The 26,981-nt window shown below is 49.4% G+C and overlaps 2 protein-coding genes across 5 annotated transcripts; both read left to right on the top strand.

Moving 5' to 3' along the window:
* Positions 1-4,098: 4,098 nt before the first annotated feature.
* Positions 4,099-5,833, top strand: THAP11 (THAP domain containing 11). The gene has a single exon (XM_038538570.1). It carries the CDS (start codon positions 4,182-4,184, stop codon positions 5,112-5,114), a length of 933 nt encoding a protein of 310 aa, XP_038394498.1. The 5' UTR covers positions 4,099-4,181; the 3' UTR covers positions 5,115-5,833.
* A 2,319-nt stretch (positions 5,834-8,152) lies between these two features.
* NUTF2 (nuclear transport factor 2) lies at positions 8,153-25,934 on the top strand. 4 transcript variants are annotated; one of them, XM_038538574.1, is made up of 6 exons: positions 8,233-8,307; positions 10,967-11,030; positions 19,872-19,999; positions 22,347-22,418; positions 22,501-22,599; positions 25,395-25,934. In XM_038538574.1, exons 3-6 carry the CDS (start codon positions 19,901-19,903, stop codon positions 25,506-25,508), a joined length of 384 nt encoding a protein of 127 aa, XP_038394502.1. In that variant the 5' UTR covers positions 8,233-8,307; positions 10,967-11,030; positions 19,872-19,900; the 3' UTR covers positions 25,509-25,934. The 4 variants fall into 4 exon arrangements, with proteins under 4 accessions (XP_038394501.1, XP_038394502.1, XP_038394503.1 ...); XM_038538573.1 differs by lacking the exon at positions 10,967-11,030 and having other exon boundaries at positions 8,153-8,307; XM_038538575.1 differs by lacking the exons at positions 8,233-8,307; positions 10,967-11,030 and adding an exon at positions 8,624-8,775.
* The last annotated feature ends 1,047 nt before the right edge of the window (positions 25,935-26,981 follow it).

Here is a 26,981-nt window from a genome sequence, read left to right as displayed (position 1 = left end):
TCCTACCCTGAGATCAAGAGTCCTCTGCTCTACAGACTGAGCCAACCAGGCACCCCTCAATGAGATAATGTTTAACATAGTAAGACAGGTCCTCAATAAATCATTATTATTAAAATGTCGCATTCCCATCTCCCTCTAGAGTCAAGGAAAGACACTTAAATAGGAAAAAATAATTTTATTCTATAGGCGACCTGGTCAGATTTGCATTTGTGAAGACCATTCTGCCTTAGAAGAGGCAGAAAGTTTGTAGACCCAAAGGCTAGTGGGCTGTTTGTGATCCAGCAGAAATGTTACAATTTCCAAACGTGTGATTTTTTTTAAAGATTTTATTTTTAAAAAAAGATTTTATTTGTTTATTCATGAGAGACAGAGAGAGAGAGAGAGAGGCAGCAGAGGGAAAAGCAGGCTCCATGCAGGGAGCCCAATGTGGGACTCGATCCCAGGTCTCGAGGATCACGTCCTGGGCTGAAGGCGGCGCTAAACCGCTGAGCACCGGGGCTGCCCAAATGTGTGATTTTGAGATGAATTTTGACTCTCAAAAGTTCTCAAAATGCTAAAAACTCTATTACCATGTTTTCACCAGACAGGCTCCCCACCTTTCTTAAATATTCACGTAAACTTAATTAGAACTAGAGTTTTGAGTCTTCCATGGGCTTGTCCTTTTGCTCCTAGATCAGGTGTCTATGTGTTACATAATTGATTAAACTAGGGATCCCTGGGTGGCTCAGCGGTTTAGCGCCTGCCTTTGGCCCAGGGCGCGATCCTCGCATCTCGGGATCGAGTCCTGCATTGGGCTCCTGGCATGGAGCCTGTTTCTGTCTCTGCCTCTCTCTTGCTATCATGAATAAATAAATAAATCTTTTAAAAAAATGATTAAACTTTACATTTGCTACTTGTTAAAAAAGAAATACTGGGTGCATGTAGAAGGGAGGGAGGAATGAGAGAGACTGGCAAGGACCAGACCATGGAAAGGAGTTTGGACAGTATTCTAAATTCAGTAAGCTTTTGGAGGGATTTAAGCAGAGGAATTACATAAATATATATATGTAGCCATACGAACAACAGATTTTATAGAGGAGGCAAGATTGGAAGCAAGGAGACATGTGACAAGGTTCTAGTCTTTCTCCAGAGGTGACAAGATAGAAGGTGGGCAGAGCCTGGGGTGTGGGGGGTGGGAAGAAAGCTATGCATTCTAGATGTTTCAAGTATAAGAGATTTAAGTGTAGATTAGAGGTGATTTTATGAAATGGGAGGTAGAATTTTTTTTAAAGATTTTATTTATTTATTCATGAGAGAGAGAGAGGCAGAGATATAGGCAAAGGGAGAAGCAGGCCCCATGCAGGGAGCCCAAAGTGGGACTCAATCCTGGGTCTCCAGGATGATGCCCTGAGCCAAAGGCAGATAATCAACCACTGAGCCACCCAGGTGTCCCATAGAATTTTATTAAGCATAATCTTCACTGTCTGTGCATGAATAATGAATTCTGTGCATGATATGAATTTGACCTCTCAATATTTTTTGAGTAAGGTAGGTCTTAAGACAGGTAGGAACAGGGATCCCTGGGTGGCGCAGCGGTTTGGCGCCTGCCTTTGGCCCAGGGCGCGATCCTGGAGACCCAGGATCAAATCCCACGTCGGGCTCCCGGTGCATGGAGCCTGCTTCTCCCTCTGTCTGTGTCTCTGCCTCTCTCTCTCTCTCTCTCTGTGTGTGACTATCATAAATAAATAAAAATTTAAAAAATAATAATAATAAAAAAAGACAGGTAGGAACAGTACTCTATCAGTAATAATATGACAATGAAAATACATAACAGGCAGCCTGGGTGGCTCAGCAGTTTAGCGCCACCTTAGGCCCAGGGCGTGATCCTGGAGACCCAATCGAGTCCCACATTGGGCTCCCTGCATGGAGCCTGTTTCTCCCTCTGCCTGTGTCTCTGCCTCTCCCTCTGTGTCTCTCATGAAAAAATAAATAAAATCTTAAAAAAAAAAAAACATAACATGCTCTTTTGCTTAATTTTGTCTCTACTACACACATTTCTAAACGTTTAATCATATAACAAAGTGTGTATTCATGTTTTTACTGTTATATATTCACCCAAATGAATGCACATCTTTCACCATGGGCTGCAATTCTGTGTTTTTTTTTTTTTTTTTTTTTTTTGCAATTCTGTGTTTGAAGGGGTTCAAGCAAGCTGCAGACCTCAGTGGCATAGGCCAGGAGGAACGGGACTTTTTCCTGTTATGAGTCTGTGAAACCCATACCATGGAGCACATTAATTGTAAATACAAAATGTGATGGTAGGGATCCCCGGGTGGCTCAGTGGTTTAGCGCTTGCCTTTGGCCCAGGGCGTGATCCTGGAGACCCAGGATCGGGTCCCGCGTTGGGCTCCTTGCATGGAGCCTGCTTCTCCTTCTGCCTGTGTCTCTGCCCCCCCCCCACTCTGTCTCTCATGAATAAATAAATAAAGTCTTTAAAAAAAATGCAATAGTAATGTTTGGATGTTGGGACCAGACAAACTGTTCATTTCCTATTGTCCTGTATTTCTCCAAAAATTTTAAGTATTGGTTCCTTTTATAATAAAGCTTTTTTTTTCTTTTTTAAATAAATTAACTTGGGGTATTATTTTTTTTCTTTTAAAGCTTTTACATAGACGGGTCTTTTTAAAATAGTAAACAATTAGAAATACTATATTCTAGGCTTAATATCATACCCATGGCCTGTAATCAGGAGAAAAAAAAATGAGGAGGGGTCTGGAGAAAGGGTGGAGGAAGGCAAGCAGTGGGAGAAAGGGGGAACTCAGTAAAGAAGGGCTAGCTTGCAGGTAATTCCCCAGAACTGCCTGGCCTTCCCCGAGTTTTTCCACAGCTTTTCTTGCCCTTTAGAACATTTTCTCCACGGAAGTGGGGAATGGGAGGTATCTTGTTACAATACAAATTTTGTCCATTCTCGGGTTCAACAATTCAACAGCTCCCAGTCTCGTCTCCCAGAATTAAAACCCCAATCTTTTAATTTAGCCCAGGTTGGTATCTTTCATTGCTTCAGCTACCCCACCTGCCCTTTTCCAGGCTTTTTAAGGAAAGAGCCTAGTTCTTTCCTGAGGACCACATACTCCCCACTCAAGTTTTTCACCATTTTTTCTTCCTTGGCCTCTGCCTCCAATTTTTTCCTTTGTCCTGTTCATTAGTTCATAGCACTTATGTCTGTGTTTAAACATCCATTCGGGTATATTCACATCTATTACCCAAAAATCGGACCCTCGTCCCTCTAGGTAGTCAGGCCTGGTCAGTGGAACTTCTGCAAGGTTCCCAGCTCACTGCACCGTACCCTCCACACAGTAGGTACCTACTGATGACTGTTTAAATCAGTCAACTCAAGTAGCGGCTGAATTAGAGGGGGTCCTCAACGCAGAAAAAGGGGCTCCTGAGGTCTTTCTGGGCACTGAAGCCCTGGTCTCCCATCCAGTCGCCGCAGGAATGCCATCCATGCACAGCCCGCAGGACTGGGGAAACGCTTCCGGGGGACACACAACCTCACCCAAATCCTAGGCTCCTGTAATCCCACCTCTCCCTTAGGCGGCGCTCCAGGCCGCAGCCGCTGAGTTCAGCGCAAGGCATTGAGGGATTTGTAGTTTCCGTGGGCAAAGGCCCAAGGCGCTTGCGCACTGTAGAGGCGCGCGCTGCCCGCCGCCCGCCGCTCGCCCCCCTCCCATCAGGATTCCGGGTCCTTGTGAAGGGCGGTCCAGGCCACAGCGTTCCAACCGAATACGCTTCTATAGTCGGCCGGGGATAAGCCGGGTGGGGGTAAGAATCTGTTCTGCGTGGGCCGTCACGGTGCCCTGGAAAGCGCCCGGAATAATCACACCCCCGCTCCGGAAGTGAGCAGCTTCTGGCGCGGTGCATTGTGGGGGGCGTAGTCCTCCTTTCCAGGCGGTCCTTCGCGGCGTCCCCGGGGCCGACTCCGGAGCGCAGGCGGGCGGCCGGCGCAGCGCGGGCCGGCGGGAAGCGTATTCTGGGCACGGGGCGCCGGGCCAGGCCGGCCGCGCCGGGCGGCAGTAGTGGGAAGCCGCCTAAGGCCCCGCGCGGCGCCGCCCGTCGAGGGGCGGGCGGCGGCTGACCGACCGGGCCGTCGAAGGGCTCAGGAGGCCGGTGGGCCGGGCCGGGCCAAGCCGCGCGGCGCAGCCATGCCAGGCTTTACGTGCTGCGTGCCGGGCTGCTACAACAACTCGCACCGGGACAAGGCGCTGCACTTCTACACGTTTCCCAAGGACGCTGAACTGCGGCGCCTGTGGCTCAAGAACGTGTCCCGTGCTGGCGTCAGTGGGTGCTTCTCCACCTTCCAGCCCACCACGGGCCACCGTCTCTGCAGCGTCCACTTCCAGGGCGGCCGCAAGACCTACACGGTGCGCGTCCCCACCATCTTCCCGCTGCGCGGCGTCAACGAGCGCAAAGTAGCACGAAGACCCGCGGGGGCTGCAGCCGCCCGCCGCAGGCAGCAGCAGCAGCAGCAGCAACAACAACAACAGCAGCAGCAGCAGCAGCAACAACAACAGCAGCAGCAGCAGCAGCCGTCGCCATCAGCATCCACTGCCCAGGCCTCCCAGCTGCAGCCGAACCTGGTATCTGCTTCTGCTGCTGTGCTCCTCACCCTTCAGGCCGCTGTAGACAGCAGTCAGGCTCCGGGGTCCGTGACCCCAGCGCCCACCACTCCCTCCGGCGAAGACGTGAAACCTATCGACCTGACCGTGCAAGTGGAGTTCGCCGCTGCAGAGGGCGCAGCCGCTGCAGCCGCCGCGTCGGAGCTAGAGGCTGCTACAGCAGGGCTGGAGGCCGCAGAGTGCCCTATGGGCCCCCAGTTGGTGGTGGTGGGGGAAGAGGGCTTCCCTGATACTGGCTCCGATCACTCATACTCGTTGTCGTCAGGCACCACGGAGGAGGAGCTCCTGCGCAAGTTGAACGAGCAGCGGGACATCCTGGCGCTGATGGAGGTGAAGATGAAGGAGATGAAAGGCAGCATCCGCCACCTGCGTCTCACCGAGGCCAAGCTACGAGAAGAACTCCGTGAGAAGGATCGGCTGCTGGCCATGGCGGTCATCCGAAAGAAGCACGGAATGTGAATGGGTTCCCTTTCGGCTTGCTGGACTCCTGGACCCCTGTCAGCCTGGAGGGACCTTAGGCCGCAGCTATTGAACTCCCCTATACTCCTGGGGGCATTGGTTGACAGTACTGAAGCTTAGGGCAGCTGGACTTTTTGGCTGGTGACCTGGCACCCTCTCTTGTTTTCTCATAAAGCAAGGTCCTGAAGTCTGGTACCTCAGACTCTGCACAGGTGACACCAGCAGTTACGACTTTGTCCCCCCACTCCCCACCTGATCCCCAGTTTATGTTGCAGGTTCTGGTTAAGCAGAGGCTTCAGAACCACTGAACCTGAAAATTACCCACTCAGGATGTAGGTCGGATGTCCAAGACTATGGGTTTGGGAAGACAACACGTTGAGGTTGGCCAGCATTGAGACAACTCTTCTGTGTGTAGTGATAAGAGATACAAGTAACATCAGTTCTCCTCCTTTTCGTGCTTTTCCTTCCCAGGTGCAGCCTGTGATTCTGATGGGGACTGGCAGATCTGTGCTTCTGCCTACAAGGACCTCCTTCCCCAGGAGGCCATCTACAAGGGGATATAGGTGACCTGCTGATTAAGATCCAGCTTGCCAGAGACTTAGGTTTATCCTGTTATGTTTGCTACTGGTTAAAAATTCTATTTTCTGTACAATTAGTCAGACTAAAGTTTTCACTGTGTTTGTTTGGCAAAACGAATTAAACAGAAAGTAAGGTTTTAATTTGGGTTTTGCTATTTTATTTTTATAAAGACTCATTTCCATATTCCCGAAACTTGGGAAGATAGGCCTCCCAACAGGCCTCTGCTTTAGGTCTCAAGGACCAGGCTGATCCTGAGGGTAGAAATGCTTCAGTGACCATGTTGTTCATAAAGGGGCCCTGAGCACATGGACCCTGGCCTCATACAAGGTTCTTACAGAGTTCTTGGCCCAGCGGACTCCAAAGAGTTTGGAAACTGCCCCAAACCGTCCCAGTTTGTGGGTTAGGGGAAGGGACAACTGAGAACTAAACTGAATTGTGACTGCTACTTCTTTTGAGGATTTTGAATTCCTCAGGTATTTTCAGCTGTGGTTGAATTTCACTTACCATTTTAAGCCTAGTACAGTGGCATACATGGGCTTGCAGTTACTTAAATTAGTGAAGACCACAGCTGGAGCCAGCCATGCCTCCTGCATGCATAAGAATTATAGATACCTTGGCCTTGGTACATTTGTATTGTGGAGGAGTTGGGATTTGTGATCTCTTGACTCATTTTCTTGCCTGTTTCTATTATGTAGATTAGATATTGTAGGGGTGTGGTGACATTTTTATCTGTAGATTCAAGTAATTTAGCTCAAAGCCAATGAGGAAAGGCTACCTTTAAAGCCAGCCCTATTTACGATGGGTGTTCAGGCACAAATGGACACTTCTTGGACTCCATAAAACATGACTCCCTTCTCTGTTACCTTAGGAAAAGCCACTTCCCTGGGGGCTTTCCTTTTATCTGTGAACTGAAATGACAAATGTTTCTCTAATCTCTGCTTTCCTCTTGGCCCCTTGGCACTGCCTTGAGAATCAAGTCTCTGGTGGGGGAGAGGGGTAGAGTAGAGGTTGTACAGGTGCGTAGTTGGAGAAGGGATTGGACCTCTGTTCCTAGCATTAGTTCTGGCTAATCATAAATAAGGTGGTGGAAGGGCAGCATTGCCCTTCCAGACTAGTGGGGACTGAAGCCCATTGTGAGCAGCTAACAAGCCAGTCTCTCACATGTCCCCCACTCTCCACTAGGGAGTGAGAGCTTTCTCAGGCTCAGTCTATGCTGTTTAGTGTATCCTAGCTCCTTGTTGAAGGCTCACTGTTTGTGCTATGGCTCACTTGGACCTCTTAGCAGCATTTGCAGGACAGGTGAGGGCCAAGCTCTGGCCAGGGCTCTGGAGGGTATGTGTATACAACATATCCAGTGTCTTGGCTTCTTGGGGGTGGGGGTAGTGGTGGTGGGATGACAGTTTAGAACAAGGGAAGGCTCAAATTCACCACAAATAGGACAGTGGAGAGTTCTAAGAAATAAGAATCTAGTCAGGCAAAGTAGTGCAGACCTGGGATTTAACAAACAGAAACTTGGCCTGGTCTTACCAGCCATGCCCAGCAAGTGAATGTGTGTGTGCATATTGGTGAAGGAGCAAGATTTATGGAAGAAGAGGAATACTGGGATCTCTGTCCAGGAGGGAAAGCATGGAGCTGCCAGGATATTTCCTTTACCTGTGGTCCACATGAGTTAGCTGCAGAGCATTTCCCCAACAGGCCTAACTTAGACACAGGCCTTACCTCAAATGTTTGCATTGCCCAGGAAACAACTAAAACGGGTGATGAAAGGACAAGGATGGGACAGAGATTATTGACAATCTGGTCACTTAAATCACGGGAAAAGTTTAGGTTAGCCAGTTCTCTTTTATGAAATTCTTGGCTACCCTGACTGGGGCAAAAATAAAAACAACAAAAAACTTATGAGAATGTTTTGGAGACCCCAACTGTACAAGTGTAAGAGTAATCCAGCAGAGTCCCACTTGAGCATTTGAATCTCCAGCGGAAAGGAAAGCCTCGACTGCTCGAAACCTGCTTTGAGCCTCACAAGGCTCGTGAATGTTGGGACAGCAAAACTTTGGGTTCCGCCCTGGCTGGCTTTAGAGCACCGTTCCAAAGTGTGTGTGGGGGGGGTGGCGGGTGGCAGCTAGAGCACCAAAGGGGAGGAGGATTCGGGAGCGGAAACAGCCTAGGGGCCCAGGGAGGGGCGGCTGGGCCTGCTTGGGGCCAAGCCGGACTCCCACGGAGGCGGGGCCTGCTCCAAACCACCGCGCGACCTGGGTGGGGCCAGACCAGCTGAGACCTGGCGACAATTGAGCCCTGACCCTTGTCTGGCGCCAATCTCGGGTGTTCCAGAGGCTTCCGCTAGACCACAATTCTCAGGGGCTCGCCCTGGCAGCCTCCCTCCCCGGCTTAGCCTCACCTCCCGCGCTGCGGGCCGTGGCTGGTCCTCGGCGCATAGCACAACGGGAACTGTAGTTTTCTCCTGGCGCACCTATGCCAGGAAGGAACTCGGGGGGGACTGCGTTTCCCAGAGTGCAGCGGGGTGGCGAGGGAAGGCAGGGGGGAAGGGACAGTCGGTCGCAGACCGCGCTGGGTTGCCGCCGCCGCCGCTGCCGCCATCGTGCCAGCCCCTCGGGTGAGTGTCGGGGCGAGCGCGCCGGGGCGGGAGCTGGGCCGCTGGAGCCGCGCTCTGGGCCGCTCGTGCCTCCGCTGCCAGTCTCCGGGCGCCCCCCCCCCCCCCCACCGGCGGCCCGAAGCCGCGCGGGGACGGGGCCATGTGTCGCGCGCGGCTCCGCCTCCCGCCGGTCCTCTGAGGCGGCGGCCGGGGGGAACACAGAGAGACAGCCAGGCGCCTCTCTGGCCCCATCGTGTCCATGGCGGGTGCACCGGACTGCGCGGTGGCCGGGCCTTTTACTCTCTGGTCCAGACCACCCGGATGGGGCTCTCCGGGCCCCGCCCCGTCTGGCCTAGCCCGGCCTGCCCGAGTCCCGCAAGCTCTGCAGGCAGGCTAGCGGGACGACCCCAGCCCCACGTCCTGCCACCCGCCAGCGATGGATCCGGGGATGGGCAAGCGCCACCCGGCCCGTTCTGGAATCAGCATTGGGTAAGGGCGCTTTCCTGCCGCAGCCCGGGATTATAGGACTCTCAACCCGGTTCCCGACCATAGCCAGGCTAGGATGTAGGTGAATTCTCCCCTGCTTGTCTGCCCATCGGGAGTGCACAAAACCTATCTCCCAATCTCCCACTCTGGAACTGATGCGTAGGTTCCTGCGTGGAGGGCAGGGTCAGGGAATCTCGGGCGGGAGGGGGTTCCACATGGGACTTCATCCCCCGCCAGCCTGGAGGATCTGGCCTGATGCGATGAAGCGGCTCCGGACTGGTAGGCTCAGACCCCGCCCTTCTATCGGGGACCAGGCCCCAGCTGTGGGTGGGTTGGCCGGCCCTGTTAGTGGAGGAGGGGAGAAAGGAAGCCAAGGAGGTGAAGTTGGATGTGTGAGCCCCCAACGCTTTATTAGACCTTCTCCATCACAGCCTAATCCTCACATCTGCCCTTGCCAGAGTCATCTGCCCTCTTCCTACAGAGAATGATTCCAGGAGAATGGTGGTGATAAGGTGGGATTTAGTGGAGGGGAAAGTAGAATCCAGGTCTGAGGTCCATGAAGCCAGTGCCAAACAAGAGACTGAGTTTGAAGCCACATTGGTGGGGAGGCACATTTGGGCTGTGGGGCTCAGATTCAGACTTTGTGGGGCCCTTCTGAACCCTGGCCTGGGTAGGAGAACTAGAGCTAAAAGCTGCAGAAAGTCAGGCTTCTCTCACTTACTTGCTCACTTCCCACAGCTACAGTAACCTATGTACAGGCAGGAGACTGAATGTACCTTGGGAAATTGCCTTCAGTGAAGGCTCCAGTGACCCCTTTGAGTCCTGGGAGAAGAGTATCTAACCTTAGAGTAGTTCTCTGACAGGCTTTGTAAAGGCATTTCTGATTGACTATTGATTAAGGGACCAGTCCAGAGACGACAAAGGGATTTGGGGAAGAAACAGCTTGTCTAGTCTTGATTCCTCTGACCCAGTACAACTTCTGAGCCATAGTACTTGCAAGGATTAAAGAAGCAGCTAAGTTTCTGCAGTCCTGGCTTCAGCAGCAAGCATGTCTCCTAGGAAAGTTGAGTTAGGCCCATGATGCAGAAAGCTGCCATTCTTGGACTTTTTTTTTCTCCTTGAGTATTTCCCCAGGTAATGTTTCTCTAGTCATTGGGCTCTAGCCGTGGAAGTTTTCCTGCTCTTTCTAGTTATTCTCCCTGGTTAAGGAGGACAAGTGAAGATCTGTCTATATCTTCTAACCAGCACTTCCCTTCTCTCTGAGCTCAAATGTCCTAGTCCACATTCTGGCCCATAAGCACATGGAAGTCACGTTCATTTAGCAGATTCAGGAGGATCTGACTTGCTAGTGGAGATGGGCAACAAGGAGGGACTACCCACAGGACACACGTAGGATTACTGTGAGGGAATCTCTTAGTAGTAGAAGCAGTTGTTTCAGGACCCTCTCTAGATTGTCAGGATTGGCTCTGTCTAGGACACAGGTTTTGGGTGAACTAGGCTTATAGTTGTGGATTAGTTTGCACATTCCAAGGCCTTAGGTGACTTAATGACAATGATTTCCCTTCAAGGTCAAAAAGATACTGTTCCTTCTCCATACTGTGTCTTCACCACTGCCTGCAGTGTCAGGAGTAGGAGGCATTCAGGTCTCTCTCTCTCTCTCTCTCATTCCAACCCTAGAAGTTTTCTATAACTTCTGTGTCTGGGTTTAGCTAGCTATTGGTAGGCATCCTGACCCTGAGAAGTCCTTGACCTTTCTGGAACTTGGCAGGCCATCTATCTCGGAGATAAGAGGAGAATCTTGAGTTTCTTTAGAATCTGTCTGCAGTCTATTCATGTAGGGCTGACTAGGAAGTGGGGTCTGGCATGGGGTAGTCAAGATGTAGCTGCATAAGCATGGCAGAGTGTGAGGGTGCCTGGGTTCTCAAAAAGCTCAAAATTAGGTCCTTTAGTGACCTGGAATGTACTTCTCTCCAAGCCACATCTTTATTCTGCTCTCTTTGCAGTTGGGTTGGGGTGGCATGAATGATTTAAGAGTGACACAGTTTGTCAAATTTTAGAACTAGAAGACCCTTGCATTTAAAAATTATGGGATTCCTTTACTGGAGGATTAGTATCTTGCTTGGATTTTTTTCTTTTCCTTTCCCAACAATGATTATTTTTCAGCAACCATTCTTTGGCCTTTTCTGTGTGTCAGGTTCTGGACTGAGGCTGAAGGTAGAAGAATGAATCCTACCCAGTCCTGGTGCTGGGGAAAGGAGGTAACGTTGCTATTATGTACCTAGGCCTGAGTTGAAGGGACCTATTGGGGCTCTTGGCACTGTGCAGAAAAGGGGGCTTTGGAATGATGAGAGCACTGAAGAAGAAAGGCTATTAATGAGCTCACTCTCCTCTCCACTTCCTGCCAGGAACTATAGAGCAAGGTATACTTCCCGTAGTGGGCACAGGAAGGTCTGGGGTTTTCGGAGCAGTGCTGTCACCATTCCAAATTGCTGTGGCTGTTGAGTCTAGCTGCTGTCATCTACAGCTTGCTCTTAGTCTCCCGGGGGTCCCTGCTGGGTATGCTCCCAGTGTCTGGGAATCTCACCAGCGTTGTATAGTCGGTGGCTTCTGCCCCTTTCACTGAGACCCTCTCAGGTCACCTTTATTCAAGTGTGGTACCTATCAGGACATCTTCCCAGAGTGAGACACAGAGCTGCTCTCCCCCAGAGATGAAAGGGAATAGTCCTTTCAGAGAGAGGGGAGTGGATCCAAAATCTTTTCCACAGGATGGACATTGAAAGTTGAGCAGGATTTCTCATGGCCTGGTGTTGTTGAGCTGAACCTCCTCATGGGGTTTTTTTTTTTTTTTTGCTTTTTTTACATTTAATTTATTCTTTTTAAATTTTTTTATTATTTGTTTATTTTATTTTTTTTTAAAGATTTTATTTATTTATTCATGACAGAGAGAGGTAGAGACACAGGCAGAGGGAGAAGCAGGCTCCATGCAGGGAGCCCGATGTGGGACTCAATCCCAGAATTCCAAGATCATGCCCTGGGCTGAACGCAGATGCTAAACCGCTGAGCCACCCAGGGATCCCTTATTTGTTTATTTTAAAGATTTATTTATTCACGAGAGACCCAGAGAGAGAGGCAGAGACACAGGCAGACACAGACACAGGGCACCAAGGATGCCCAATTTCTTCTTTTTTTAAAAAAATATTTATTTATTGGGGATCCCTGGATGGCTCAGCGGTTTAGCACCTGCCTTTGGCCTAGGGCGCGATCCTGGAGTCCCGGGATCGAGTCCCACGTCGGGCTCCCTGCATGGAGCCTGCTCCTCCCTCCTCCAGTGTCTCTGCCCCTCTTTCTCTCTCTCTCTCTCTCTGTCTATCATAAATCAATCAATCAATCAATCTTAAATTTTTTTTTTTAATTGACTGAGAAAGAAGAAGAGTGAGCAAGAACAAGCAGTGAGAGGCAGAGAGAGACAGGGAGAAGTAGGCTCCCCACTGACCAGGGAGCCCGATTGGGGGGTGGGGGTTCTTGAGCCTAGGACCCTGGGATCATGACCTGAGCTGAAGGCAGGTGCTTAACCGACTGAGCCACCAGATGCCTTATTTAATTTTTTTCTGATGCGCCATTTGAGATTTTGTGTTTGGAGTTGGGTTTGAACTGGCTACCCCTTTCCCAGCTTTGAGACTTCTTGCCTTGACCAAATGTGACAGGAATTCTTGATTCCCTCCCTGAGAGAGGCAGCAGTGTGTAGGTTACATCTGGAGTGACTTCCAGGCCCATGTGATACGATTGTTTTGGTCAGCATCCCAGATACCAGGTCCATGTAGCACCTTCCCCTTTACCTCCCTAACAGCTGGAATGTGTCTTCTGGGAAGAATCCTTTGTTCAGGTCTGGCTATGACTGTGGAAGGGTCTTGGTTGCCCAGGAAGAACACTAGAGAACTGGGAGGTGGCTGTGCTCACTGGCCCCAGGGCTTCCACCACCAGCTGACCTGCTATGGCTGAGAAATTTCTTTTACTGCCTTGGGCCTTACTCCTTATATGTTGCTGGTACCTGTTCTGTTCTAAGCCCTGAGACTAGAGAGGGGCCTACCCCAGAGAAGGAGAACCTCCTTCTCATGAGAAGGGTGTGTTTGAGGTATCTGGGAACTCATGACTGCTTGCTTCAGTAAACTGGGGATATTCTGGAATGATTGCTTCTTAGAATCTCTGATACTTCGTCAGAGCCAGTGGGTCTCACCAGGGCAGAGACTGCTGCCCCCTGGAGTTATGTCTCTGTGAGGAGACGTTGGTTCCACTCCCAGAAGTGGTTTTAGACCTAGGTGAATGCGAGTTCTCACTTGTCTCTATGGTGTAGTCCTGCTTTGACCAGCTGAGCATGCACTCAGGGGCTTTCTGTCCTGAGAGGGACAGAACTTGCTCATTTTGGAGAGCAAGAAAAGGCCTAGGCTCCTTTCCTCGCCACCTCATTTGTTACCTCTACACTTCCCACTATTTGACATTGGCTCTCAGCTGTTCCAGTTTAGCCCAGTTTAGTGGACATTATAATGCCTATGCCAGTGGCCATATGTGGTCTTGAATTCTTTCTTACACTCATGGAATTTTGGTTTCCTCATCTAGAAAATGATGATAATCATACTAACTTTACAGCTGTGAGGCTTAAATGAGAGAACACATGTAACTGTTTGGGTCACAGAAGAAGGCATTCCATTCAGCACCCTGGGGACTCTGTACGGATTCATCCCTTTTTTCTGCTCACCTCAGTCTCAGAGTCTCATGATGGTATTGGCCAGGCAGGCATGGTCATAGCAGACCATGGAGGTGGTCACTTAGGGGCTTCAGGCCCAACTGGGGAGCCAAGTTCATATATACCCCATCAGCGATTTCATAGCCCAGGATTCAGTTCATGGATGGGAGCTGGCTGGGATGGGGCCCCAGAGATTTCTGAGTGATTTGGGAAAGGGGGGCTCCTCAGGGACCGAGTATAGATCAGAGAGACCAGAATGCAGGTCTCAGGATTCAACTCCTGAGCCAGCCAGGGTACCCTGAAAGCTCTGGATCCTTCCTCCAGGCAGAAGAGGAGGAAAGGGCCCTCAGGGTGCTGGGGGCACCTAAATCTCAGGTCTGACCCAGGAAGAGATTCTGTCCTGGGCAGCCATTCAGGCACCAGGCCTCGGCTGCTTGCTCTCTAGACTTGAGGCAGGAGATTGGTGGTCTAGGCGGTTGCCAGTCCTGGGTGGAGGCTGCTCCCTGATGTGATATCCTTGCAGGAGGCTGAGGTAACCACCCTTTTTCTAGTTCTTGACCTGGGGCTTCACTTTGGACCTGACTCCTAGGAGACGGGGTCAGGGGGTCATACAATGAGGGAAAGGAGGAGTAGGCTAGAGGCCAGACCTTGAGGGTGTGGTTGTGTGCCTGCTGTTGAGCCATAGCTGCCCCTCAGGTGACCAGAACTTTGAGGAAAGAGTGGGGGTTGGGCCAAGCCTCACTTGCCACACCCTCAGACAGACATGACTGATGAAAAAGGGTTGTCTCCTGATGACTTGGACAGAAGGTGGAGGTGGAGGGGAAGTGGGTCACTTGGCCACTTAAATTTAGCAGGGTTTGCCCAGAATTCACTCCTCCAGAGAAGGGCTAGGCCAGGGACTATGGGAACAGGCTGCTTAGGTCAGGGAGGCAGATCATAAATAAGTGAAGTGTGACTATTTCATGCAGCAATAAGCGCTAAGAAAACAAAACAAAGGGGATCCCTGGGTGGCGCAGCGGTATCCAGCGGTTCCTGGATACCCGGGATCGAATCCCACGTCGGGCTCCCGGTGCATGGAGCCTGCTCCTCCGTCTGCCTGTGTCTCTGCTTCTCTCTCTCTCTCTCTCTCTGTGACTATCATAAATAAATAAATAAATAAATAAAATAATAAAAAAACACAACAAGATGATGAAATGAGTAGCTGAGCAGTTCCTTTAGACTGAGTGGTCAGTGTCTGTGAGGAGGTGACATTTGAGCGGACACATATGTGACAAGGAGCCAGATACATGAAGATCTAGGGAGAATAGTGATCCAAGTAGAAGGATAAACAGTTACAAAGCCCCTGGGTGAGAATAGGCTCAGCATGTTCCAGAAACAGGGAAATGCCCTGACCGGCTGTAGAGGACGGGGGACAGGGTGGCAGGAGATGAAGTTGGACAGCCAGGAGTGCAGGTCACCCAGGGGCCTTGAAGGCAGGCTAAGTGATTGAAACTTTGTTAGTGGGAATGGGAAGAGAAGTCACTGGAGGGCCATAGGGCATGTTAGGGTAATTAATGGCCATGGTTGATACTGATTTCAAGGATCCTACTAGAGCTTGGCATATCTGCTTGACATTCGCTGCAGGCCTTGATGATAGGTGCCCCAAAAAAGACAAGTATGAGTCTTTCTGTCTATCATTCTGGAGTTTGTAGCACCTTTTTTTTTTCCTTTTAAGATTTTATTTATTTATTCATGAGAGACACAGAGAAAGAGAGAGGCAGAGACAGAGGCAGAAGGAGAAGCAAGCTCCATGCAAGGAGCCCGATGCGGGACTTGATCCTGGGACTCTGGGATCACTCCCTGAGCTGAAGGCAGGTGCCCAACCATTGAGCCACCCGGGCATCCCTGGAGTTTGTAGCATCTTGTTCCCCATTACCCTTGCCCCCCCCCCCCCCATCCCTGCCCCAGGCCTAGCTAAGCCAGGATCTATTTCTGATTTGCTGAGATGGTAGGACTGAGCTGTGACTTTGCAGGTTTGGGAAAACTGTGAGATCATCCCCCATGAAAATCCCTATTGTTAGGTTTGGTGTGGGAATTTGCCTGGTGCCTTTGTTTAGAGACAGAGGCCGTGGTTCAGGCCTGTCTTGCCCCTCTGAGGAAGTGGAGTTTAGAGGTCAGGGCTTCAGTTGTTCATGCCCAGAAGCACCTCTGTCACTGGTGTGATATGCTCATTTTTAAATTCTGACCTACTGTCTCTGGGGGGCTTGGCCCTGGAGTAGTCCGCTAAACTTGGTTCCATCTAGTTCCACCATCCACTAGGCTCATGGCCTTGAGTGAGTTAGCTAACCTTTCTGAGCTTCATTTTGCTTAAGTATATTGTGGGAGTTGACTCATGGGGTGTTAGGAGCAAATGCACATAAAGCTCTTAGCACATTTCTGTGTCTAATGCACATTAGTGAAAATGATATGTTATCAGCTAGACACTGCTATTTAAGTTTGGTCACTGGAAACAATGACCCAGAATTTGAGGATAAAAATGAAATTTTTCTGTTGTCTAATGGCATCTACTGGGCGAGAGGTTTTAACTTGGGGTCTATGACTGAACCTCAGAGAGTGTGAACAACTTGAAATTATTCACAAGGCTGGGGCATCTCTACCTCTGTGTAGATTTATTGGGAGAAGGCTCCAGGTTTTGAGACATTCTTAGAGGGTCTTTGCACCCACAGAGACCTAAAGGTCAGTGAAGGCTGATGCTCAGTGGGCAAGAGGTCATTAAGGTCATTTCTGCTCCTCGAGGAGCCTGGCCTCAGTCAGCCTGTGGACTGTTGGGGTGAAGCAGGAGATGGTGTGGTCAGCAGCCCTCTTGGAAGAACTGTAGGAGACGCTGTCATGAAGGTCAGTCCCCAATCTGATGTGAGGCTGCTTCTGAGCCTTGGCATTTTTCTTTTCAGATTGTTCTTTCTATAGTATATGTATTAGAAACAAGGTCAGGGCTTGCTAGCCATCCTGGGGAACATCCTCCCAGGCTGGCCCAGACCCCTCCCTGTGTTGCATGGGGATAGGGGAGCACTTTGCTCCCCTCTTCTTTTTCTGGATACAGGAATGCTGCCTCCCCGCCATGAGTTGAAAGCTTTGTAGGAGGTTTGGAGTTAGAAACTGTAAATCCTGTGGTTAGCTGAGCCATGCTCTGTGCTCAGGGATTGGGTGGGGTGGAGTGGGTATAGCAAGAAACAGGCTGGAACCCTCCTAGCCCAGAGCTACCGTGTTTAGGCAGAGGAGCTGGCCCTGGCTCTATTGATACAGTTTTGTATGTGGGGTTGGGGTCAACATTTGAGTTTGGGAAGGAGGACCCAAATAGATGGAGTCTGAACAGTGACTTGAGAGAAGATTAGGAACTGACCAGGCAGATGAGAGGGAGGACATACCAGCAGGGCGATTCATGGGGTAGGAGTGGGGTGAAAACCAGTGAGCAAGCCCTCAGCAAGTTCTGGTCTGTTTGTATGTGGAGCTGGATGAAGGTAGGAGAGAGTGGTAGGGACACATGGACAGGTGTGGTTGGCCACCTGTGGAGCTTCAGGGTTTAATCCAGAAGTGAGGCCGTTGTAGAGAAGGGAAATGGCCAGCTTTGTCATTTAGAACAGAGGGACAAAGTTAGCAGAAAGAAAGCATTGGCTTTGATCAGGAGACCTAGTATCAGTCCTGGTGTACTTACTTGCCACTGGACTTGGGTCAAGACAAATTGCTGAACCTTAGTTTTCCCACCTGTGAAGTGGGATGACAGTGGGATCTGACCACATGGTTATTATGATGACTACGTGGCAGTAAACACATCAGAGTCAAGCAGGCCAACAAGGTTGGTATTGGCTTCAGGGACACTTCTTGGAAAAGACCTCAACCCAAATAGTTTTGAAGATTCCTACTTACAACTTTCTGGGAGCCCCTGAGCAATCTCATTCCTTAGGAAAGCTGACTTTGCCCTACCCTGCTCCACTAAACTAGAGTGCTCTTCTGTCCCTTTATCCCTCCACCCTCTTCACTCTACCGCTACTTCTGCCAAGTAGTTTTAATATTGGCAAGTTATCACACCTTAAGAACAATATTGAAAAAGGGAAAAAAAACACTCCCGCATTTCCTCTGCGTCACTGCCCTACAACATGGCACCACTTTTCTTGTCTTTGGTGTTTTGTTTTGTTTTTTAAGATTTTATTTATTCATGAGAGACACAGAGAGAGGCAGAAACATAGGCAGAGGGAGGAGCAGGCTCCTGTGGGGAGCCTGATGACTCAATCCCAGGACCCTAGGACCATGACCTTAGCCAAAGGCAGATGCTCAACCACTGAGCCACCCAGGCACCCCACTTTTCTTGTCTTTGAATCAGCTTTTATTTAGCCTTTTTTCCTGTCACCCTCCATCTTCAGCTTTCTGGTTTCCTGCCCTTATCTCTTTTCATGCACCCAAACACTGGCTTGTTTTTTCTAATCGGCATACTCTTTTTCTAAGACCTTCCCTGAGGGCTGCCCAATCTTGCTGAGGACAGAGGGAGAGATGGCCCTTGTCCATTCCTCCAGCTTTCCCCTTGCCCCAGAGCTCTTGGGGGCTGAGCAAGACATCTTGGGGTAAGGTACTGTAGGGCTGGGCCACAGTGAGTGAGCCAAACAGAGTGAATACTACTAGGGTGGAAGGGGCAGAGATGGGGAATGACTATAGCCACAGTCTGACCCCTTGGAAATGTGACCAAGACAGCAGCTGAGCCTAGCTGTTGATTCTATGCTTTTCCCACTTGTTGATTTGTTTCTTGGCAGAGTATAAACTGGGACACACCTTGTGTTCCTGTGTAGCAGGCGTGACCAGGTCCAGGCTTTCTCTTCTGCTTGTTTTAGACTTTTCTTGGACATTTCTTAGTCATCCCAGTACTGAGCTCCTATTTTTAGTGCCACCACCTCCTATGGGACCTAAAATAAAGCTGGCTCATCTTCCTGGCCCTTCATTGGCTGGAGTATAGGTCATAGGCTAGGAGATTGGCTGGATTGGGGATAAGCCACTGCCCCCCTACACTATCCATCCCAGCTGGCTCCTCTGGCCTTGGGTGAGGTCATAGGGACTGGAGTGAACTAGCAGGTTCCTTTCGTGAGGCTTTACAACCACTGGCAACATCAGGGTTCCACCCCTTTGCAGAGGAGGAAGCTGAGGCCCTTCTTAGGGCAGTGACTTGCATCAGATTCCACCACTGTTAATGGTTGTCTGCCAGGGTTGAACCCAGCTCCTCACCGCTTTGGTTCAGAGTCCTGTTATCAGGAGATGGGGAGGTAGTCAGACCCAACTGCAGAACCATATACGATATTCTGCTGTCATGGAATCCTTCAGTGAGATGTGGGCTTCCTAGGGGGAGGGAGGGTGGTTAACAAAGCCAGAGTGGCTCTCATCTGGGGCTTGAGTTTGCCCCAGTTTACACCCTTGGAGCTGTGATGTTTCTAGCTGGTAGGGTGTCTCCTTTCCCCCCTCAGAGACCAGAGAGGGGCAGCCCCTTCCAATAGAGGCAGTGCTGGGATGAGGGGTGTGAAGAGATGACATATTTCCTCCTCATAGCCTCCGTTTGTCTTCCCTGTACCCCTCAGTATTACTCTCTGATATTTGGAACTCCTGTGTCCTCAGCTCTGAAGTGAGTAGGAATGAAGAAATGAAGAGATGTTACCTGTGCTCAAAGAAGTAAACTGCTCCCTTAAGACTAAAACGGAAGGTCAAATAAAGGACTAAAATAAAGAGTCACTTACTCTTTTATTTCCAGTGAGGCATTGAGGAGCCATCTCCCACTCCCTCGCTGGATCTTCTTCCACCTGCCAGTACAGCCCTGGGACAGTATTGATGGGGCTGAGGACTGCAATAGAAGATACTTCACATACAGATATCTGTAGTTTCTGACCTCTAAAATGGGAAGAATAGTAGTAACTCTGGCCTTGCAGGTTGTTGAGAGGATCAAATGAAAAGATGTGGGAGAGTGGTGTGAGTTCCTCCTTGAAGGCCACACCCTGCCATTGGGCATTGAAGGACTTGCTATGACTTTCCTTTGTCTTGGCTCCACCCTCAGCTCCCATCCTGTGTGCTTCACATCTCTGGCACCCCTTCATTTCATCATTCAGAGCTCCTCAAAGGAGAAGCTCAGTCTGGTCTACCTCTGGGCTCCCTGCACTGGTCTGTATTGGAAGGGGCCTCCTACCAGTTAACCTGGGCCTCTGTATGTTCCCTGGGAGAACACACTTCAGCCAAGGACTCTCTCTGCTCCAGGAGGCCAAGAAGGGTAGGGTTGGTGAAGAAACAGAAACTGGCCACCTCCTGCTCCTTTGGTACCAACACTTGCCTCTCTGTTTTGCTGATCTTGCAGGTCTCAACAAGGCCGGGTGACACTCCAGAATGGGAGACAAGCCAATTTGGGAGCAGATTGGATCCAGCTTCATTCAGCATTACTACCAGTTATTTGATAACGACAGAACCCAACTAGGCGCAATTTATGTAAGTCTTCAGCTCTAGGGCCTGAATGGGACCCCAGGGGATCATTTCAGATAATTGGGCTAGGGTGTCAGTTCACAAATTCTAGCAGCCCTTACGGGATTTGACTATATCCTTTTATATACATATATATATATTATATGATTTTTTAAATTTATTCATGAGAGACACAGAGAGGGAGGTAGAGATATAGGCAGAGGGAGATGCAGGCTTCCTGCGAGGAACCTGATGGGGGACTCAATCCCAGGACCCTGGGATCACAACCTGAGTCCAAGGTAGACACTCAACTGCTGAGCCACCCTGGTGCCCCTTGACTATATCTTTCTGAGTTTCTGTCCATGGGACAGGTTACCTGAGGCCTAGCCCAACTACCTGGTCTACATACATGTTCCCTTCTGTCATCTTCTGTAAGAGTAGGGATCCTGGTGTCCTTGGCAGGGTGTTCTAGGCTTGCCATTCCATTGTCCTGGGAGTGCCTCTGATTCCAGAGTGGGCCAGAGCAGGCAGATGCTGGGGCTTGTGGTGCTCTGTGGAGGCAGCAGCTGTGAGCATCATCAGTACAAAGCTGAGCACTCCTTGGAGGCCCTAGGCCCAGCTTCCTTTTGGGGACCAAAAGCCCCTGGATGCTCATGGTAAACAAATGGGGTTAGCCCAGGGGGGCTGGTATGTCTTGTTGTTGTTGTTGTTGTAATTGTTGTTTTAAGATTTTATTTATTATTTGAGAGAGTGCACGCATGCATGAATGAGATCATGACCTGAGCTGAAGGCAGACACTTAGCCAACTGAGCCACTCAAGTACCCCAGGAAGGCTGGTGTGTCTTTTAAGAAATCCTTTTAGGCAGGCATTATTTGGTGCTATTTTAATGATGTTCATATACATCAGGAATTATTTGTATCTGACCCTGCCCAAGATTCAATCACAGAAATGTGATCAATTGGGACATGCCTACCAGGTCTGCCCAGAATGGAAGTGATAGGAGCGATCCAACATAGCCTCAGAGCCTGACTGTGGGCAAAGCCCTGTGTGTCTCTCCAAAAAGTCAGGGTCAAGTCTGAAGAAAAGAAAAGGATCTTACCAGTGGAAAACTAAATTCAGCACATGAATTATTTGGTTGTCATCATAGAGAATTTTAAAAACTTCAACTGATCTGACTCTAGGATCTTTTTTTTTTTTTTAAGATTCTATTTATTCGTGAGAGACACAGAGAGAGAAGCAGAGACACAGGCAGAGGGAGAAGCAGGCTCCTTGCAGGGAGCCGACACGGGACTCAATCCCAGGACCCCAGGATCACGCCCCGGGCCGAAGGCAGGCACTCAACTGCTGAGCCACCCAGGGATCCTGACTCTAGGATCTTGATACGTCTGTCTCATTGCTTCTTAAAATCAATTAAAGCAGTCCTGACCTAGAGAAGGGAGTTATTAGCAAGGTCCTAAAAGTGTGCTTTATGTCATTTCATATAATCCTCAGCACATGTCCCCTGCCCCCCACTCCCTTTTTAAAGATTTATTTATTTATTTGAGAGGCAGAGTTGGGGGAGAGGGAGACAGAGAATCCCAAGCAGAGTCCATGCTGAGCTCCGAGCCTGATGTGGGGCTCAATCCCACAACCCCAAGACTGTAACCTGAGCCGAAATCAAGAGTTGGATGCCCATTGGAATGAGCTACCCAGGCACCTTACATATCCCTTTTTAAAGATCAAGAAGTGGGTGCCTGGATGGCTCAATTAAGTGTCTGCCTTCTGGTTGGGTCATGATCTTGTGGTTTGGGAATTGAGCCCTGCATCAGGCTCCCTGCTCAGCGAGAGACCTGCTTCTCCCTCTCCCTCTGTCCCTCCCCCCTGCTCGTGCTTGAACTCTATCTCTTTCTCAAATAAATAAATAAAATCTTTAAAAATAATACAAGTAAGGGCAGCCTGGGTGGCTCAGCGGTTTAGCGCCACCTTCAGCCCAGGGTGTGATCCTTGAAACCTGGGATTGAGTCCCACGTTGTGCTCCCTGTGTAGAGCCTGCTTCTCCCTCTGCCTGTGTCTCTGCCTCTCTCTGTCTGTGTATCTCTCATGAATAAATAAATCTTTAAAAGAAAAAAATAATATAAGTAAATAAATAAATAATGATCAGGAAACAGACTCAGAAAAATAAGTAACTTGCCAAATGTTAAGCTGGTAAGTAGCAGAAGCACTTTGAGTTCTACCCCTCTTGTATTTTGGGGAAGATAGGGTATAATTAAAGAGGATGTTAATAGTGCAGAGTATGGAAGCTGCTTTGAGTTCCCTTCTTTACAGGCAAGGAAACTAAAGTTTGAACTCATTTTTCTGAAACAAGGCCCTGCCCCTGTGTTTTCTGGTTTTCAGATTGATGCATCATGCCTTACGTGGGAAGGACAGCAGTTCCAGGGGAAAGCTGCCATTGTGGAGAAGTTGTCTGTAAGTAAGGGCCAGGGCCATGTTTAAGTAGCTTCTTCCCTGCCCTACTGGCCACAGCATAACCCATTCTTTTTTTTTGCAGAGCCTTCCGTTCCAGAAAATCCAGCACAGCATCACGGCACAGGACCATCAGCCCACGCCAGATAGCTGCATCATCAGCATGGTAGTGGGCCAGCTCAAGGTAATAGTACTGCTGCCTCTTAATAGTGGTGGTAGGTGCTTCTCCCTCTGCCTGTGTCTCTGCGTCTCTCTCTCCCTCTGATTAAATAAATAAATAAATCTTTTTAAAAAACGGTAAAGATGGAAAATTAAAAAAAAAAAATAGTGGTGGTAGGGAGGAATGGGCAGGCAGAGGAGAACCCTGCACCCCTGCCTTTTCTGTGATGTGACCTGCTTATCAAAGCATCTAGAGCTGTGCAATTCAATACAATAACTGCTAGTCATATTTTTTATTTTTTTTATTTATTTTATTTTAAAGAAAGATTTTCTCCCGTATGCTTTTTTTTTTTTTTTTTTTTAATTTTTATTTATGATAGTCACACAGAGAGAGAGAGAGAGGCAGAGACACAGGCAGAGGGAGAAGCAGGCTGCATGCACCGGGAGCCCGACGTGGGATTCGATCCCGGGTCTCCAGGATCGCGCCCTGGGCCAAAGGCAGGCGCCAAACCGCTGCGCCACCCAGGGATCCCTAGTCATATTTTTTAAATGTTTTAATTTTAATGGTGATTTTTAAATTATATTAATAACAATGAAATAAAGTTAAAATGGAGTTTCTCAGTTGAACTAGCCATGTTTCAAGTCCTCATAGTCTGTCCTTGTGGCTGCCTATTGGACAGCGCAGACATAGAATTTTTTTTTTAAGATTTATTTATTTGAGAGCATGAGCATGTGCAGGTGGGGGGATGGGCAGAGGAAGAGAGAGAATCTTGAGCATACTCCCCACTGAGCACAGAGCCTGACACAGGGCTCTATATCATAACCCTGAGATCATGACCTGAGCAGAAGTCACGAGTTGGACACTTAACCGACTAAGCCACCCAGGTGCCCCCAGACATAGACTATTTCTGTTATTACAGAAAGTACTATTGCAAAGTACTGGTCTAGAGCCTTTTTTTAATTTTATTTTTTATTTATTTTTATTTATTTATTTATTTATTTATTTATTTATTTATTTATTTATTTATTTTTATGATAGTCACAGAGAGAGAGAGAGAAAGAGAGAGAGAGGCAGAGACACAGGCAGAGGGAGAAGCAGGCTCCATGCACCGGGAGCCTGATGTGGGATTCGATCCCGGGTTTCCAGGATCGCGCCCTGGGCCAAAGGCAGGCGCCAAACCGCTGCGCCACCCAGGGATCCCTATTTTATTTATTTATGATAGGCACACAGTGAGAGAGAGAGAGAGGCAGAGACATAGGCAGAGGGAGAAGCATGCTCCGTGCACCGGGAGCCCGATGTGGGATTCGATCCCGGGTCTCCAGGATCGCGCCCTGGGCCAAAGGCAGGCGCCAAACCGCTGCGCCACCCAGGGATCCCCTGGTCTAGAGCCTTTTTGGAAAAGGGACAAGAGATAAAGGAGCAGGCTGGAGCTGTGGTGCCAAGCTACTGGGCCTTTGTATTGCCCTGAGGTGTAGGTGGGCTTTTTGCAGGCAGCTGGCCCTGGATTGGCCAGCTGGGTACTGAGTCGCAGTCACCTGTGGGAGTCCATGCTGCCACTCCCTGAGCTGGCTGCTGGCTCCTCCACCTGCTAAGCAAAGCAGATTCCTGGAACTTCTGCTTCTCTTTGCATTTTCCTTTCTTCTTCTCAAGAGATGTCCTCTTCAAAGCCTTCAGTTCAGTTCCTCAAGAACTCTCCCAGGAACTCCCACCTGTTGTGCTCCAGCAGACTGAAGCCAGATTCTTAGTTTCCAAATAAGTCTCTCCGCATTCCCAAACTGGGACAAATTGGTTGCCCTTTGACAAGGTCCTCATCTCCTGGGCCCGTGTCATGGTGGGGCTCTGAAGGCTCCCTAGGCTAGGTGAGGTCTCCTGAGTCAAGTACAAGGGCAGAAAGAGGGGGGCCCTTAGGTCTCTGCCATGGACCCAGAGGACCTGCCTTCTGGCCTGGACTTTCTTGTCAGTTTTTCCTGCCTGTCCAACATGCCCTGCCCAGAGTTGGTACTCAGGCCCTTGAGAGTGAAGAGGTCTCTTCCAGGGGACTCAATACCCACTTTCAGGCTAGCGTCAGTCATCATTGCCCATTCGTACCTGGCTTCAGGCTCATTCTGGTGTTTCTGTCCAACATAGAATCCCCAAAAGATTGATTTGCCTTCTTGCTGATGATGCCCAGAAAACCCAGCCATGTTAGAGACAGTGCTGGTTAACTGGGCTCCTCCCCTAACTAGGCTTCATCCTGGTCTTTTGCAGTTTGGCTGAGGATGTCTTGCCTTTTATTCTCATTGCAAATGTTATATATGACGTGACAGGAAACATCAACTAGTGATATTGCTTTGTTTTTGTTCTATAGAGCTGTGATCACAGTGTGAACTCCGTTTTGAGCCTTTTCTCACCTTCCTGGTCACAGTCAGTATTAGCAGTAGTTTCTCCTAATTGGGTAACTGGCATAATCAGACACTAAGATTGTTTCGTTTTTAGATACTGTTATGTGGTGAGCAGTGCAGAAGTCTTTTAAATTGATCACTGTGCCTAGAGACATGGGCTCAGAGCAGGTGTGTTCTCTGCTCTGTTGTAGTAGCTAACTGGTGACCTGTTCTGCGGCTTAAGTGTATGCAGCAGTGCGAGCTGCCATCCATAGCCCCTCTGTGTCCAGTACATTGTATCAGTTCACATTCACAAGTATCCCTTCGCCATATTGGAATTGGAGTCCAAGACAGTAGAGTCTGATCCCCAAGTCAGTATTGTTTGTCCTGTCCCCCTGTCACTGGACTACCTTCCTATTCCTTGGCCCACTAACTGAATCATTTTCTTTCTCTTCACAGGCTGATGAAGACCCCATCATGGGGTTCCACCAGATGTTCCTATTAAAGAACATCAATGATGCTTGGGTTTGCACCAATGACATGTTCAGGCTTGCCCTGCACAACTTCGGCTGACCTCTTCCCAGCCAGGCACTCATGCTGTTTCCTCCTCCCTCCTCTTCCTGATAACTATTCACACTCCTCCAGATGCTCCAAATATCATACACAAATGAGCAGGGCCACGGTGGGAGCGGGCGCAGTGCGCTGCTACTACCGAGGTGTTGTGCATGATGTTTGGATGCTAGAATAGTTGCATCTGACAGGAGAAGTTTGTGTTGTACCAGCGCATGCCTTGGAAAGACTTAAGTAATGCAAAAGGTTGTCTTTTTTTTTTTTTTTTTTTTTTTAATCTACTGACAAGTTGCTCTAGTAACCCAAAGAAGTGAAGGAGAAAGCAGCTGCCTCACCGCCCAGATATTGACCGCCCAGATATTGATTTGTTCGGATGTTTCAATGGCTCATGATATAATAAAACCACAAAAATTTTCTTAACAGTTTAAATTGTTTTAATTAGTTTAATAGTTGGCTGGGCATCAGTAACCACCCTGCCCCATTGGCTCTCTCATGTCCCACCGTCCCACCTCTTCCCCAACTGAGCAATACCTGTTGCAAAGAGAAAACTGCTGAAGTAGCACTCCCAGCTAGCTCCTCCCAGAAGCCCTAGGGCATAGTATTCCCCACCTCAGCCCCCTGGTTTTGGAAAACCGAGCTGCAGACAGAGCTCAAGGCCAAGCCTGAGGCTTCCCTTGCACTCTCTAGTCAGTTCTGATGACTCCTACGTGGGGTAGGATCAGGGCTCTGGTAGTAGAGATGATCTAGAATCCCATTGAAAGGGACTCATCAGGTTCAGGTGCTCCAGACTGAGGGCTCAGCAAAACTACCATGTATAAAATGAGCAAAAGTTTGAGGGAGAGGGTCCTGTTCTACCCCAGAACAGTCAGGATCACATCCAGGGTACCCCATAAACCCCAAGCCAAGCAGAGGGCAGCTCAGGTTTTGTACTACCTGCTTTGGATATCCTTGCCCACAGAGCCAGGCCCAGTTTAGAGCTATTGAAAGTAGGCAATCTGAGTTTGAGGGATTTGTGCTCTGGGATTTCTCACCCCTCAGACCTCTGCAAGGCATCTCTAGGCCTCCTGCTTCCTCCCTCACCACACACATACTTTCACATTGTCTTCAAGTTCCAGGAAATCTTAACTCTTGGGGCAGTTAATGCTTTTCATTTTGGGGGACAGAGGCCTTCTGCTCACTGCAGAACTTGCCCTTTAGCCCTGAGACCTCTAGTGGTATAAATAAGCCTGGTGTCAAGGAAGCAACCAGAAGCTAGAACCAAACCCAGGGGTCAGGCTGGTGCCCTGTTAGGGGTTTCAGGATTGAGGAGGGTACCACAATTAGGCCTGACCTGCACTCCCCCTTCCCTCCTGCACTACAGATGGAGGCCAAGGACTTCTTCAGACCCCCCACAGGTTGCCTGGCTACACTGAGCACAGGCCTGGATGATGGATTGTTTTTAGGAGACCACAAATTCGGATTTCAGGGGGACTGATT

Source organism: Canis lupus, chromosome 5, assembly GCF_011100685.1.
Source record: "Canis lupus familiaris isolate Mischka breed German Shepherd chromosome 5, alternate assembly UU_Cfam_GSD_1.0, whole genome shotgun sequence".
Taxonomy (NCBI): Eukaryota; Metazoa; Chordata; class Mammalia; order Carnivora; family Canidae; genus Canis; species Canis lupus.
Note: the sequence above shows the minus strand (reverse complement) of the source record. Positions and strands in the feature narration are given on the sequence as shown.

What these genes read in the sequence shown, in the direction of transcription:
- THAP11 (XM_038538570.1), top strand. Translation starts at nt 4,182, where the DNA reads ATGCCAGGCTTTACGTGCTGCGTGCCGGGCTGCTACAACAACTCGCAC.
- NUTF2 (XM_038538573.1), top strand. Translation starts at nt 19,901, where the DNA reads ATGGGAGACAAGCCAATTTGGGAGCAGATTGGATCCAGCTTCATTCAG. An exon ending in CCCAACTAGGCGCAATTTAT is followed by an intron (nt 20,000 to 22,346) that starts GTAAGTCTTCAG and finishes TCTGGTTTTCAG; the next exon opens with ATTGATGCATCATGCCTTAC. An exon ending in CCATTGTGGAGAAGTTGTCT is followed by an intron (nt 22,419 to 22,500) that starts GTAAGTAAGGGC and finishes TTTTTTTTGCAG; the next exon opens with AGCCTTCCGTTCCAGAAAAT.